General features: G+C 39.0%; 1 protein-coding gene across 4 annotated transcripts in view; it reads right to left on the reverse strand.

Moving 5' to 3' along the window:
- Positions 1-16826, reverse strand: part of LOC124877798 (protein unc-13 homolog B-like) — a 222850-nt gene that overhangs the window by 15081 nt on the left and 190943 nt on the right. For 2 of the 4 annotated variants that reach the window (XM_047381326.1, XM_047381323.1), the window contains 15 exons: positions 12306-12383; positions 12065-12142; positions 11247-11267; positions 10971-11009; positions 9512-9541; positions 9376-9390; positions 9242-9271; positions 7743-7766; positions 4500-4544; positions 4015-4029; positions 3884-3904; positions 2817-2843; positions 2550-2570; positions 1363-1383; positions 1083-1112 (listed from right to left, as the gene is read on the reverse strand). In XM_047381326.1, the coding sequence (XP_047237282.1) occupies positions 1083-1112; positions 1363-1383; positions 2550-2570; positions 2817-2843; positions 3884-3904; positions 4015-4029; positions 4500-4544; positions 7743-7766; positions 9242-9271; positions 9376-9390; positions 9512-9541; positions 10971-11009; positions 11247-11267; positions 12065-12142; positions 12306-12383 (495 nt within the window). The remainder of the gene's footprint in view (positions 1-1082; positions 1113-1362; positions 1384-2549; positions 2571-2816; positions 2844-3883; positions 3905-4014; positions 4030-4499; positions 4545-7742; positions 7767-9241; positions 9272-9375; positions 9391-9511; positions 9542-10970; positions 11010-11246; positions 11268-12064; positions 12143-12305; positions 12384-16826) is intronic. The other 2 variants (XM_047381324.1, XM_047381325.1) reach the window with 2 other exon arrangements.

The raw sequence follows: 16826 nt of genomic DNA on the forward strand, positions 1-16826 counted from the left end.
CACTGATGGAGGTGAAAGGCAGATCAACAAAATACCCTTCTGTGTTTACATGGAACTCTGAGTAAAACATATTTATGGGCATGTAAACGTCAAAGTGAGTCTTCGATCTCTTTGAAAAATTAAGGTCATGCACAGTTTTCCAACATAGATTCGGAACAAGTTAATTGCAGAATTCAGTTTACCTTCAGTACTGGAAGTTTACTCAGTTTAAAACATGCCACCCCTGTTAATTAGGACAAAGCTGACATGGTCATACCCTGGATAGATCAGCCACACTCCAGCGTCCCATAAAGCATTAACTGAACAGAACAGCAAATTATTCATCCAAGCTAAGCAAAGCTCTTAAACAAGGAACCACAATAAATGTGGTAGATGAAGGGAATCAAGGAAATGGCTCATAATTTCTTTGTGGTATCTTTACATTACACATAAGCATGTAGAACTACTAAACTACTGTGCTGTGGCAAGGAGGAACCCTTGGTTTAATATCTGAATACTACAGCAGTGATGTAGACCAAGTAGTTTTAGTATAGTACCAAAGTCTTTTATATGTAGTATTTTTATAGTTATTTTATGTTTACAACTCTGTGGTTGAGTCAGTTGAACCCATGTACAACCATGTTGGTTAAGATTTCATTCTGTGCTCCTTTCATAAGTCTGTTTCCCAACCCTTGACCTTCAGATCCACAGCCCTGGATCTTTGCATGCTTTAGACGTTTTTTCTGCTCCCATAGACCTGACCCTCAACCAATGAAATACCTCAACAGCAAGTCACTAAGATCCAGAGAAGTCTGATAATGAACCACTAATCTAAATTCAGCATGACGAAGCTCGGAAACATTTAAAACATGCTGGGTAGAGAGTCCCAAGATCGGGAACTGGGAATCAGGAGCTTGAGACACATGCCTTTTTTCCAAGGTTCCCACACATTTCCAGACTTTTCCAGATTAAAAAAATATGGCAGATATTTCTCCAAAAATTCAATAAAATCATCTTAAGGACAGAAATAGACTAAAAAGTGACACTCAGTCCACCTTAAACTGATAAAGAGGCAATACTTTAACCATTTAACTTCACTGTACCTTCTGTGTGACCACAGCAGTGGCTTCAGTCTTTCCAGAACGACAGAAATATATAAAAAAAAGATAAAAGCATAAGAAGAATCACCCAATGATAGATAACAAAACTACACACATGTCTGGTTTTATGATATTTGCTGGACTGCAGGGGGTGAATTTAATGAAAACTTCTACCACAAGGCAATAGGTACCAATGATCTCTAATGGGGACAGCTGGAAGGATGCTATATTTATACAGCACATGTAGTGGGAAGGAAAGATGATGTTCACTAAGCAGACAGACCTTGTTGACTTCTTCGTTTGACTGTAAAGAGCACACCAAGCAAAAAATAAACATTAGACAACATCTAAAGCAGTCTTTTCTGCCCTTTACCCCCGTAACTATATTAAGACACATTAAACAGAGGTAAACAAGGGAAGGAGATGGTCAAACAGATCAAAATGGGTTTCTTGCCTCCATTGATGATAAAATTAAGTGGGAACAGTTCTGGGAAATGTGCGAGCAAACAGGGTCAGTAGACAGAACTATTGACATGGTCAGCTTCAGTCGGGCCTCAAAGTTATCACATCACAACTCTAGACAAGATATAGAACACTTTAGAATTTATTTGTGGTTGTTTATGAGTAATTTACATATTTTGCTCTATGGAGTCTTTTCTAATCAGGATTAAAAATGTTTCCCTTCAGAGTTTTTTGAATTTGAAAACTTCTCACGTTAGGTAATAGTTTGTCAACAGTTTGAATCATGATCAGTGATGTTGTTTTGACTCTCCATTTACATTTATGGAGTTTTAATCTGTATTTATATGTTCTATTTATTTGGCGATTAGCGACAATCCAGGCAGCACACTTACACCCGGCTTTGCACTGAAAGAAGATCCCATCATAAAGGAAAACAATAACAAATCTGAATATGTTTGGTCTTTACAAGGTCTTGTGAGCTCATCAGGGCTTTATAAAGAACAAAAGGGGGCTTCTTGTTAAACGTTAGGGCTTCCCGAATGTTTTAAGCATGGACATAAACTACTGTAGCAAGGTCACGGTGGAGCTTTCTGCTTTCTGACACTCTGGGAAAAATTGTGTTATGGCCTTGATGCGGTGCAATCATGAAGTACAAGGTGTGTGACATGTAGAGTGCAATGAAGACAGTCTTTAAAAGGTAATGGCCCCAGCGGCAATCCAAACCTTGTGAATGTCCCCCAAACACTCGAATGGGCTTTGTTTCCTACTCCTTTCGAACCTGAGCTCATCCCTGTTGCTTGTTCACCTTTATCACATTTTTCATTCCACCTAACTTTCCAATATTAGCCTTGTATACAGCACTATTTGGCCCTGTTCACACCAGGTGCAGATGCCTTCAAGACAAATCGAGGTTTGTCTTAAAGGCAGAATATCATCAAAAAGATTGACCTTTTGATGATATTCTAATTTCGGGAGATTAACCTGTATCTAAAGTGAGGATTAACCTACCTCTTTGGTATTAGACTCCTCCTTTGGCAAAAATGAGGATGAAAAAATTCAAGAGGAAAGCTTTATTAGCCAGACATATTTCACAACTAGTAAAGTAAAACATTTACAGGAAAACGTTAAAATAAAGTAATTATTAAACAATGGACAGAAAATACCAGTCTGTAAAGATTAGCCATTGCAGGGAGCACTGCATTAAAGCAATGTTTAATAAACTTAGTGGGAAGCTTTCTGCAGATGGAGGTGAAATGAGATCAGAAACCAACCAACCTGCTTCTCTTCGTCCTTCTTTTCAGCCTGAAAACACACACACGTGTGGGTGAGCCACAGCTTCTGTTTCATATCCCCCTTGCAGACACAGTCATGAGCAACAACAACAACATGCTGGCAGCCTTCTTGTTCTAGCAGTTTCACCGTCCTTCTCCTGCAGGCTGCGACTCACACCTTAATTATTGCTTACAGGTGAAATAGTTGCAGGGTTTGTAATTCCCAATTTCCTCTTTTAACCTGCATCATCTCCTTGGAGGGGACTAAAGAGCTGAAATGCCACCTTGACATTTGACAGAATTATGCACAGACACAAGATTTACACCTTGAGGTACATCTCAGACCAAGGTTATGATTTTAACCCCTTGATTGTGTTAGGAAAGTTAATATAATGCATGCACTAGCACAGAGGGGCTGTGAGAATGTAAAAAGTCCTAAATAATACATCTTTTATTGCAGCAGCATAATCTCAAAATCCAACCTTGGACTCTTTGAAATACCAGTAGGTTTCAAATAAAATCTGATGGCCTCTGCCAGTAAACTGAAAATCGGTCATTTTATCATATAGCAGGATAGTAATCTGAAACATACTGCAAAAAGTAACACAAAAATTGAATCTTTTATTAAAACCATCTCTGTCCCCAGACCTACAGTAAATCCAATAGAAAACATGTGGGCTGAGCTGCAGATAAGAGCTCATGGGAGAAGACCCAGGAATCTGGATGATCTAGAGAGATTTTGCAAGGAGGAATGGTCAAAGATCCTTCTGCATGTAAAGTATAACCTTGTGAAATGTTTTCGTAGAAGAGCTATTGTAGCTGAAAGGGCGTTGGACAACAAAATTTAACAGCAGGGGATGCAAATAAAAAAAGAAACTCAATCTAAAGGTTGTATGCCATGTTTCAAAAATGTTCAGTGTGAGATAATACTATGGCAATAAATGATGAATTAATTTTCCGGTCTTTCAAGGGTAAAGACATGTAAAAAAAATAGCTAAAGATGTGGGCGGATTGCTGTCAAATATAGGTGCAAAAATGTTGCTTTTAGGATGAGGATTTACAAGCACAAACCTTTTCCTTTTTGCACTCAGACTATGAAGAGATGGAAAAGAAAAAGACAACTTGTTCAAATGTTAAACACACAAAAATAAAAATAAAAACAACAAAAACATTTGTGTCCAGTTATTCTGTTTAAGGCTCACCTTCTCCTCATCAAGCTTTTAATCAAAGACAGGAGAAACACAAAACAAAACAGAAGAATTTGAGTTTAAATGAAGATAACAGGTGGGTGATGAAGAGGAATATATAGAACAGGGTTGACAAGGCAAGTCCAGTCCTCAAGACCTACCACCCAGCAACTTTCCGATGCATCCCTGCTCCAAAACACCTGAATCAAATGAATAACTCGTTACCAGGCCTCTGCAGATCTGAATGACTGAATGCTGATGTGGGAATTCAGCCATTTCATTCAGGTGTGTTGGAGAAGGGATGAATCCAACAGTTGCAGCATGTTAGCTTTTAACGACTGGACTTGGCCACACCTGATACAGAGAAACCTGCACAACACAATGGAGAAGCGAGTGGAGACAATGTTAAAATATGAGGATTTTAGTCGGTGCTGAGGAGTCCACGAGCAGAAGAGGTTAGTTCTAGAAAAATGAGGAGTATGAAACCAAACAAACCAAACCTTCTCCTGCTCCTCCTCGCTCTCATCATAAGCTGAGGAGTTGTCCTACAGGAGGACAGATAACTGCTCTCACAAAAAAACCCAATCATGAATCCATTCAATTCTACAAAAAAAGGGCTCTGATTTCAGAAACAATCGTGCTCAGTGATAAAACATGAAAAGGCAGCATCTAAAGCCTGTTTCCACTTGCTTTCCACTTCAACCACATTTTCAATCTTCTCTGATTAATTGTATGCAGCTGCCAACAATCAACTGAAGCTTTGTTTGAGTGCTTTGAGACAGGAAAAAGATGTCTGGACACTCATTGTAACAGCAGGAAACTAATCTTTTAATTTCTATTGTCTTTGTAAAGTCTATAACTGAGCACAGCTGAAACATCCTGTCCTGATAGGATTCTTTATCTTCATAAGAACAGAATACAAACACACAGCTGATGAAACCTCACTATTACAAGTACTCCTGAATAAATTAGACTATCGTAAAAACTTCAATAGTTTTGGTCATTTATTTCAGAAAGTGAAACTCTTACATTTTTTATTTATTACACAGAGTGGAATATTTCAAGCCTTTTTCTTGTAATTTTGATGATTATGGTTTACAGATAACGAAAACCCAAAATTTAGTGTATTACAAAATTTGAATATTGTGAAAAAGTTATAGAATATTTATAGAAAGTTGTGTGAAAGAAAGAAATGTGGTAGGAAAAGGTGCACCAGCATAAAGAATATCTGCAGCGAGGATCCAAAATCCACTGAAGAATTCGGGGAGCTTCACAAGAATTGCACTGAGGCTGAAGTCAGTGCATCAAGAGCCACTACGCACAGACAACTCCTAAACATGAGCTACAAATGTTGCATTCTTAATGTCAAGCCACTCCTGAACCAGAAACAACGTTAGAAGCATCTTATCTACTGGACTGTCGTTCAGTGGTCCTGTTTTCAGATGAAAGTAAAGTTTGCATTTCATTTGGAAATCAAAGTCCCAGAGTCTGGAGGAAGAGAGGAGAGGCATATACAGGTCCTTCTCAAAATATTAGCATATTGTGATAAAGTTCATTATTTTCCATAATGTCATGATGAAAATTTAACATTCATATATTTTAGATTCATTGCACACTAACTGAAATATTTCAGGTCTTTTATTGTCTTAATATGGATGATTTTGGCATACAGCTCATGAAAACCCAAAATTCCTCTCACAAAATTAGCATATTTCATCCGACCAATAAAAGAAAAGTGTTTTTAATACAAAAAACGTCAACCTTCAAATAATCATGTACAGTTATGCACTCAATACTTGGTCGGGAATCCTTTGGCAGAAATGACTGCTTCAATGCGGCGTGGCATGGAGGCAATCAGCCTGTGGCACTGCTGAGGTCTTATGGAGGCCCAGACCATCACTGACTGTGGGTACTTGACACTGGACTTCTGGCATTTTGGCATTTCCTTCTCCCCAGTCTTCCTCCAGACTCTGGCACCTTGATTTCCGAATGACATGCAGAATTTGCTTTCATCTGAAAAAAGTACTTTGGACCACTGAGCAACAGTCCAGTGCTGCTTCACTGTAGCCCAGGTCTGGGGAATGCAGCACCTGTAGCCCATTTCCTGCACACGCCTGTGCACGGTGGCTCTGGATGTTTCTACTCCAGACTCAGTCCACTGCTTCCGCAGGTCCCCCAAGGTCTGGAATCTGCCCTTCTCCACAATCTTCCTCAGGGTCCGGTCACCTCTTCTCGTTGTGCAGCGTTTTCTGCCACACTTTTTCCTTCCCACAGACTTCCCACTGAGGTGCCTTGATACAGCACTCTGGGAACAGCCTATTCGTTCAGAAATTTCTTTCTGTGTCTTACCCTCTTGCTTGAGGGTGTCAATAGTGGCCTTCTGGACAGCAGTCAGGTCGGCAGTCTTACCCATGATTGGGGTTTTGAGTGATGAACCAGGCTGGGAGTTTTAAAGGCCTCAGGAATCTTTTGCAGGTGTTTAGAGTTAACTCGTTGATTCAGATGATTAGGTTCATAGCTCGTTTAGAGACCCTTTTAATGATATGCTAATTTTGTGAGATAGGAATTTTGGGTTTTCATGAGCTGTATGCCAAAATCATCCGTATTAAGACAATAAAAGACCTGAAATATTTCAGTTAGTGTGCAATGAATCTAAAATATATGAATGTTAAATTTTCATCATGACATTATGGAAAATAAAGAACTTTATCACAATATGCTAATATTTTGAGAAGGACCTGTAATCCAAGTTGCTTGAAGTCCAGCGTGAAGTTTCCATAGTCAGTAATGATTTGGGGAGCTATATCATCTGTTGGTTCTGGTCCACTGGGTTTTCTAAAGTCCATGGTCAACACAGCCATCCACCAGGAAACATTAGAGCACCTCATGCTTCCTTCTGCTGAAAAGCTTTATGAAGATCCCCATTTTATTTTCCAGCAGGACTTGGTACTGCCCCACACTGCTAAAGGTACCAAAAGCTGTTTCAGTGACCGTGATGTTACTGTTCTTGAATGACCTGAACTGACTTGACCTCCATAGAGCAGTGGTTTTCAATCCTGGTCCTCAGGAACCACTGTTCTGCATGTTTTAGGTGTTTCTCTGCCTTCGCACACCTGACCTGAAAAATGGGTGATTAACAGGCCTTTGCAGCACTTGACGGCTGCTGAGGAGGTAATGCAATCACTTGATTCAGTTGTGCTGGCGCAGGAACACATCTAAAACATGAAGGACAGTGGGTCCTGAGGACCAGGATTGAAAACCACTACCATAAAGAATCTATGGAGTATTGTCAAGATGAAGATGAGAGACACCAGAACCAACAATGCAGATGACCTGAAGGCCGCTATTAAAGCAACCTGGGTTGCCATTACACCTCAGCAGAACCACAGGCTGATCTCCTTGCCGCATTGAAGCAGTAATTCACACAAAAGGAGCCCCAGCCAAGTACTGAGTACATGGAAAACATACCTTTTAAGAAGCCTGACATTTATTTTTCAAATATAATTTTTCAACTAATCTTATGCAATTCTCTAGTTTTCAGAGACACTTAATTTGGGGTTTTCAATATCTGTAAGCCATAATCATCAAAATAAAGGCTTAAAATATCTTTACTGTTTTGGAATAAATCCATGAGTTTAACTTCCTGAAATGTGTGACAAAAAAATGGAACATTTTCACAAGATTCAATTTATTTAGGTCTACTTGTACAGCACTACACACAAAACACGATGGCCCTGACTGACCTTCTCCTTCTCTTTGTTGTCAACCTACGAGGGGACAGCAGAACCATTTAGAGCAGGACAGATGGGAAAAGACAGGACATAAAGAGGAGGTCAGAGTTATAAATAGATAACAGTGTCTTTAGATAATGTGTCACAAATGAAAACATAAAACACGTATTTTTCATCTCAGTTGAAGTTTCTATCTCACTCCATAAAGACTCCTACTCGAGCTATAAAACAACCCCTTTTTACTCATTCTCAGGCCAGACTTTAATCCACAACAGTTCCAGGACAGGCCCAAAGCCCGGCCCCTTTCTAAACAACAGTTTCGACCAGGCCCAAAGCGCCTGGTTCTGACTGCAACTATCAGCCATTTTATTTAAAAAAAACCCAGCATGTCTAACCCTCAGTTTGTTTTGGAATGTTTTGGAGTGGCCTAGTCAAAGTATCGACTTCAATCTCATTAGGATGCTTTGGCATAATTTTAAACAGGCCGTTTGTACTTAAAATACTCCCAGTGTGGCTGAATTAAAACAATTCTGCAAAGAAGAGTGGGCCAAAATTCCCCAGCAGGGATGTAAAAGACTCATCAGTTTTCATAAACACTTGGTGGCAGTTGTTGCAGCCAAGGGTGGAACAACCAGGAATTAGTTTTATGGGGCAATTACTTTTTTAACAGGTCCACCATAAGTCATCATTTGAAAACTGCTTTTTGAACTGGCTCATCTTTCTCTGATTATAAAATTTAAGGGGGAAAACAAACAAACATCTCAGATGGATGTTAACTGGTTCTACATCACTTTATCTTTCTCCTACTCTGACTCCTGTGTCAAATCCAAATTGAACTACTGGAATAAGCCATGTACTGGTGGCTAATTACATCATCATTAAAGCATCCCTCAGGTATGGAGCCCTAAAAACGCGTTAAAGGCTTTACCAGCATGTGGTAACAAACGCTTTGTGGAAATGTATGGCTCGAAGTTCATTAAGGGACTCATGATTTGTGGCTTTAAGACAGCAGATGGGAAATTTAATTAGGTTTACACACAAGAAAGCAAGATTTAAAGGTGAAACTGATGATTCAATGATCATAAAAAATAAAACAAATAATTTACTGACAACAATTATTCAAAATTATTTTCTTACCAAGGCTGATAAAAATATAATTAACTCATAAAAACAGAATTGTGTTACTCTGTATTTGTGTTTGTGGCCCCACAGCCACACAAATATTTGGATATATTTCTCAAAAAACAATTAATTCAATAACAAATTTCTCCAACTTCAACACCCCAATAATGAGGCTAATGCTCACACCACAATAAGAAAAACCAGCCTAATAAAGTGGAATGTCTATAACCATGGCTAACAGTTGAAATGATTTTTATGAACATATTAAGCCTTCAAATGAATGTCACAGCCACCTGTGGTGCAAATATCAAAGTGATTCCAAGTTTTGGGTTCAGGGACTCTGAAAACTGAGCAAGACCTTGTTTTTACATAATTAACTTCAGTCTTACCTCAGATCCCTCAGAGTCTGAGCAGCCAGACTGGGAGTTAGTACAATAACAAAAAAAGGAAGAAATGAGACAAATAATAAAAGAAAACAAAGAAGGATGTTTCACAAGGATAAGTTCAGTGGTCCCTCTCTCACCTTGGTATCTTCTGACTGAAGGCGATGAAGGTTTACACCCAGAGAACCAAACAAAGATGGTTATTTTAAAACATAAAGACAGAGAAAATAAGGAAAACTAAAAAGCAGATTCTTTTTTCTTCTGCAGCCTACCCACCCTGCCATCATCTCCATCATCAGTAATGGCCTGGTGGTAAGCGCATGGGGGAAAGAAAAATAAAGGAAACAAAGAAAAATGTAAAACAAAGAAAAATATGTTACATGAGAAATCAAAAATATGTAACACAGTTTTATGAAGAACTGTGAAGCTTTGCTAAAAATAACCGTATATAAAATAAACTAAATGCTTCTGGAGTCCAACTTCAAAATGTGGGAAATTTAAGAAAATGGTCTTGGCAGAACAGCTGCAAGGCACTTTTAGTCTTGCCACTGCTTTGGCTGATAACAGAAGGATATTAACAGACAACAATCGCCACGCAAATAAAAGCTGCAACATGATCAGGCCACTTGTACATAGAAATCAGTACGCAATCGGTACCCGATGGAAGAGGGGCGCACACACCTCCAAACTGTACATAGGCTGGTTGACTGAAGGAACTTGAGAGTTTCTCAGACATTAGTTCAAATGTAAAATGTATTTGTCACATATCCACTCCTCCACAGCAAGACTGAAACTGATGATTGAGGTGCAGAAACCTTCCATATCAACAGGGAAATTTCGTAGATTGTAAAAAAAACATCCTGGTGCAGATGTGATACCTGTGGTGGCAGCATTGCTTTAGGATGGCCGAGAAGACAACACAGAAAAATGCATTAGAAGAGCACTTATGAGCGCTTAATTTCCTTCACACTGTATTTTCCAAATTTGCTACAGTCAATTTCAAATGGTCGTGGAGGTCATGAAGATTGTGCGTCAGTCTTAATTTGGTGTGAAGAGAACCTTAGAAGGGGAAAGAATTAGGGAACTCAAGGTCACATGGAGATTCAGGGACAGTTTCTTCCCTATATATATATATATATATATATATATATATATAATATATATATACAATATATACATCTTATTTGTTTTAAATCAGATGTTCTCCTGATTTCAGTAAACATTTTCTTCTAATTTATTTAACAGAAACGTTTGACTTGCTGTTATAAAGGCAGAGAAATGTTTGGAGGTTAAAGAGGCATATAATATAGGCTGTGGGGCAATATGGTGTAAGCATTCACAGGGTTTTGAAGAAGCTGTTGTGAATTTATTTGGCTCTGGTGGGTTTTGGCCATAAGACCGGATCACAAAGCCAAGGATATTAATAAAAATGTCAGCTTTTCACTTTCTGGGGAAGAACTTGGGAGCCTACATACGTCGCTGAGCTCTACCTCCTTCAACACCTTTAACCTTATGTGCCAAAAATAGTAAGAGTCTTCATTAACAACATTAACAATAAGCTTCCTGAGTGGGTTTTCCAAACTTCCAACTTCAGTGTTACAGAAAATCGTTGGACTAAAGCAAGGAGTGTACCAGGAAACCAACCAATCTTCAGACTACAACTGTACCTTTATATGACATTTCAAACCAGTCCAAAAAACACAAAATTACAAATTCAGTTTATATTTAAACCCACCTCTTCATCACACTCATCAGGTTCTTCCTCATTCTCAAGCTTTTGGAAAAAAAGCAGCAACGAATCAGTGGGAACGAACAACGTTTCTTTTTTTATTCAAAGGGAAAAGAGGAATTGTCAGAAGGAGGAAGAGGAGTCTAATTAATCTAATCTAAAAATATCCAAACACACAGACTACAGTGAAGGATAAGGCTTAGGGGTTTAGGGGTTCAGGCTGGGTTTCTAGTTTTCTACTGACAGGATGAAGGAGGGTGAAGGAAAAATCCTCTGACGTACCCTTTCCTCATCAGCAGTAAACTGTACAAGAGCAAAGAAACAATTAGTCTTACTTTTAACATAAAATTACTATTTTAAACTTCCAACTTTACTTAAAAAAATTCTGCAGGAAATATTTGCTGTCATGGAAAGTTTTCTTCCCTTGATATCTCAGAAAGATATTTTAATTTTCTCCCTGTGAAGTTAAAATTGTGATTGTTGTCCTGCATGTGGCTTCATGTGGGCCATTTAACTTAACGACTTTGCTCCTACACACTCAAAACTGAGAGTAGCTCTGCCTGCTGATATCAAATGAGGTTCTATAAAGCAGTGAACGCGGCTACACACAGAGACATTTAGGACAAACCAAAGCTACTTTACGCAGAAAAGAGGCACCAGGATTTATGCATCTGGTGTCTGGACAGGAGCACAGTTAGGGAGCCAAAACTAATAAGCAAACACCCTTCATATTTATTGTGTGACCTTCTAAATGTAATTTAATCTATTCACACCTGGAGGCTTGTGAGGTGACCCATACAGGTCAACCACACCTGAAAATCCTTTACAGAAATGTTAGTTTTTACACTTTTGTTCTTTAATAGGGAGGCTGTTTTCTCATACTTGAAGCTATTGAAACAATCTAAAAAGTTATTTCTTCAATCCATGTAAAACCTAATGAATAAAACATTGATTAACGAAAATCTTCACCACAGATTTGAAGAAGACATTCAAGACATTTCACATCTATAAAGTGATGCAAAATATTTCACAGGTGATGATAGCGAATGATTAAAAAAACAATGGTGCTGTATAGTGTTTGTACAGTTGTTCACACTCACCTGTTTAGCTCCCATTGACTCAAACATCTTCTCCAACAAGACCCTCATCTGCTGTATGTTGTTCATCAGCACACAGGGCTGCAGGAAGACGCATAAGGCAAGAACGGGTGTATTTAGCAAAGAAAAAAAAAAAACCAGACAAATCAAAGTATCACAGCAGAGGCAGAAGAAAATAAAACCCCATTAGCTTGAGTCTTTCGACAAAAAGCCATGGAAGGGTTTTGAAGCAGACAGTACTCACTGTCTTCTCCTTCTCACAGTAGGATGGGAAGCTCTTGGCAAGCACCGCACAGTACTGCAGCAGAACTTTGGTGATTGTCTGTGGAAACAAGAGAAGATGCTTTGGGATCTTCTAGTGATGGTAAATATCAATACGTCCTCTTTTAGACAAATAATAAAGCTGCCTAATGAAGCTTGAAGCTCACTCAGACGTGGTCTCGAGAGTAACTAATAACATTTATTCTGCTTCCGCCTCTCTGCCTGCTCGGATACTTTTCTCCTATGCTCTCTGCTTGCTTGCATTCTTTTACTCCTAACTTTTTATCTCTTAGCCAAAATGACGGAAATATTGGATTAAAACTACTTCTTACCAGCGACTCCCAAGGATTATTATTATTATTTTTATTTTATTTATTTCTAAAGAATTTTGATGTTTTTATAATCAAACTCGAAAGAAGGACAAGTTGACGCCAGCTAATCAGCACAGAATGCCTCCCTTCACCACAGAGGACTTCGACAAACCTTTACAGAAATTGGCTGTTTTGGAGATGAAAATCCATCGACTAGAAGTGAATGTGGAGGTGAATATGGGGTACAACGATGATTCAACTCTGCCTGTGATCCCAAACAGTGACAGTCAGCTCAACAACTCAGCCGGCAATCAGAACACTGAGAATAAACCTACCGGCAGACCCCCCTGGCATGTTTTAGGGGCATGCCCAAAGAATCAAGGTGGACGACTCACTGAAAGATCTCAGCAATTAAATAAATAAGAATGGCCAGAATTACAGAGAAATGCCCCCGTTTCCTCTGCGAAAAGGAGACTTCGACATCGAGCTGCTGTCACAACTGATAGGAGTGAGACAGCTGGAAATAATGGAGTTCTCCTCCAAGACAGATTTGCTCCACTACAGAATGAAAACCAGGAAAATTATCCATCTTCTGAGAACAATAAAAGGTTTGAGAACAACCTTCATTCTAAACAGTCTTCTCCTAAGCTGCCAGAGAAAAAGTGCCCCACCAGACCAAGAACCCTAATAGTGGGGGCAACACAGCTATGGATGGGATTAAAAACTTCTGCAACAAGAAAAACACAGAAGTTATGATTGGTACCAGTAACATGGTGTCTGATATCTCAGAGAATATTCTTGCAATCACAGAAAAGCGCCCGTCTCCAGAAAACCTTATTATACACTGTGGAGCCATGGATGACGTGGCTAAGAAAAAATCAGAAGGACTGAAGGAGGATTTCACTCGTCTTCTGAATATTGTTGGAGGTCTCAATATCAAGGTGTTTCTCAGCGGACCCTTTGCACCGATTTTCTAAGATGATATTTTTTCGAGTCTTCTGATGATTAATAAATGGTTGAAAAAAACATGTGCTACTACATCTGTAAACTTCGACAACTTTAATATTTTTTGGAAAAAAAGACAACTCTTCAAACAAGATGGTTTCTGTTTGAACAAGCCAGGAGCCAGATGTCTCACATCTAATTTATTCTATACAGTAAATAATCTGCCAGCAGCTTCGACCTTCAGAAGAGAACATGGAGTATCAACAACAATGATAACGCTGCCTCCAACAGCTCCATCAGAAACAATCAGCCAGTTGGCTGAGAAAGAGAGGTCATCACAAAAGGTCTCCCCGCCGAAATCCACAGGAGAGGTGGGGAAAAGCTGAACGCAGGTGGCGAAAGACTGAACTCCAGGTTCACTATATTATCTATAAAGAGAGACTCTACAGATATAACCTACAACTGAAAATTGCAAGGGAATCTTTCTTTTCTGAGATCATCAGCAAAAACATTAACAATGCTCGTGTAGTATTTGTCATGGTCAACAGGTTAACAAACCCTCCTGTAACTGTAGCATCTGAACTCTACTCTACCAGGGCCTGCAATGAATTTGCTAAATTCTTTACTGAAAAAACCCAAAAGATCAGAGAGGCAGTCAGCACATCCACATCAACTCCATTACCAAAGTTGTCTCCAACTAGAACTGATTTTGACAAAATTTCCCAATTTCAAAAAATCAACTACAAAAACTTAGAAGAAATTGTGCAGCAACTAAGCTCTTCTTCCTGCTGTCTCGATCTTTTACCCACAGCTTTCCTTAAGAAAGCTTTGCACGTAATAACATCTGATTTAACTCAAATAATAAACACGTCCCTTTTGTCAGGTGTTTTCCCTCAGGCCCTAAAAACAGCAATTATCAAACCTCTATTGAAAAAGAGCAACTTGGACAAGCTGCTACTACAGAACTACAGGCCAATATCAAACCTCCCCTTCATCAGTAAGATTATTGAAAAAGCTGTGTTTCAGCAGTTAAACAACTTCCTAACAACGACCAACCGCTTCGATGTCTTCCAGTCAGGCTTCCTGCTCACCACAGTACAGAGACTCCTCTTGTCAAGGTGTTCAATGACATCCGTATAAATGCAGACTGTGGAAGAACCACAGTGCTGGTATTATTGGACCTTAGTGCAGCATTCGACACTGTTGATCACTCCATTTTATTAGAGCGCCTCAGATTTTAATAAACAATAACGTAAGTTATCATAACTATGCAGACGACACACAGCTATACGTTACAATGTCACCAGGTGACCATGAACCCATTCAAGCGCTGGGTAAATGCTTAGAAGAAATCAATGCATGGATGGGTCAAAATCTTCTTCAGCTGAATCAAAACAAAACTGAAGTAATAATCTTTGGACCAAAGGAAGAACGGTTAAAAGTTAGCGCACAGCTTCAGTTAATACAGCTAGAAACCACCAGTCAGGCTCGAAACCTGGGTGTAGTGATGGACTCAGACCTGAATGTTCAGAGGCACATAAAGACAGTAACAAGGTCGGCCTTCTATCACCTAAAGAACATCTCCAGGATTAAAGGACTAATGTCTCAGCAGGACCTTGAAAAACTAATTCATGCGTTCGTCTTTAGTAGAATTGATAACTGCAACGGTGTCTTCACAGGTCTGCCTAAAAAGTCAATCAGACAGCTGCAGTTGATCCAGAACACTGCTGCCCGCGTCCTCACTAGAACTAAGAAAGTGGAGCACATCACCCCGATTCTAAAGTCCCTACACTGGCTCCCTGTAGCTCAGAGAATAGACTTTAAAATACTTCTGTTAGTCTATAAATCACTGAATGGCTTAGCACCAAAATACATTACAGACTTGTTGTCAGTGTATCAACCACCCAGACCTCTCAGATCTTCTGGCTCAAATCTACTCTGCATACACAGAACCAAACATGGAGAAGCAGCTTTTAGTTCTTATGCTCCACTAATCTGGAATAAACACCCAGAAAACTGTAAAAGCGCCAAAACCCTAAGTTGCTTTAAATCAAGATAAAAAACTTATTTGTGTAGAGTGGCCTTTTGACTGTGCTATCTAAACATTATTAGTTATGTTTTTAGTCCAATTTTCCTTTCATTTTCTTATCCATCATTCTATTCTCTTTATTTTAAAATGTTTTTTTAATTACCTGTGTTGTTTGATTTTCTGTATAATTGTAATGTTTTTCCTTATGTACAGCGCCTTGAGTGCCTTGTTGCTGAAAAGCGTTATATAAATAAACTTGACTTGACTTGACTGTTTATCCAGAACACCTTTTATGATATCATAACATACCATATGCGATCATGATGACGGATGTCGCAATGATGGTATGACCTCCGATAAAGAAACAAATATTTAAGTCTGCTGTGTTCTTATCTTTCTGTTTGTGTTTACTGCACACAAAATACCCCAGATTTTAAGTTTAATGAAAAAGTCCTTAATTTTTATGTTGTACATAACGTTTTATTGAAGCTGCCATCCACACCACTCTTTTGTCTTTGTGTGATTGCTATGGTGCAAGTTTGGATTACAATGTTTGCTGATGACACTGTGGTCTGTAGAGAGAGCAGAGAGCAGGTAAAAACAAGAAAGAAGAGGTGGAGTTATGGTCTGGAGAAAAGAGGAATGAAAGTACATCAAGGAAAGAAAAAAAGAAAGAAAAGGAGTAAAGGTATAGAATGTGGTCAACCATCAAAAGCCACAAGGAGCGCACAGGAGCGGTGAAGAAGAGACCACTAACGCAAATGTTCTCCAAGGGTTAGTTTATAGTAGATGCACTTATTTTCAGTGGAGACATTAGCTTTGTCAGTCATAATTTACCAAACAAATGATAAAAATATAACAGTTTCCCCAAATAAGAGGCTGGCATTCAACAAGCAACTCCTTGGGTTTCTCCAGAATGGGCTGGAGAGTGTTGCTGGGAAGAGGGGTGTCTGGGTTTCTCTCCTGGGTCTGGTAACCCCCATGACACGATGTCTAATAAGCAGAAGAGTTATCTGGGACTGGAATGGATGGATGGTTTTCATTGTTGAGGCATCTAACAGAATATGGTGAAGTAATTAAAGCTTTTTCTCTTTGAACATCTGTCAGCAATGTGAGCACTGAACTGGTTAAAGCTAAAAAGATTTTTTAAAAAGTCATCAGAGAAGCATGAGGTTATTTTGACTTTTGAGAGGATTCAGACTGCAAATCATCCCAGTTT

This window comes from Girardinichthys multiradiatus, chromosome 12, assembly GCF_021462225.1.
Source record: "Girardinichthys multiradiatus isolate DD_20200921_A chromosome 12, DD_fGirMul_XY1, whole genome shotgun sequence".
Classification (NCBI taxonomy): Eukaryota; Metazoa; Chordata; class Actinopteri; order Cyprinodontiformes; family Goodeidae; genus Girardinichthys; species Girardinichthys multiradiatus.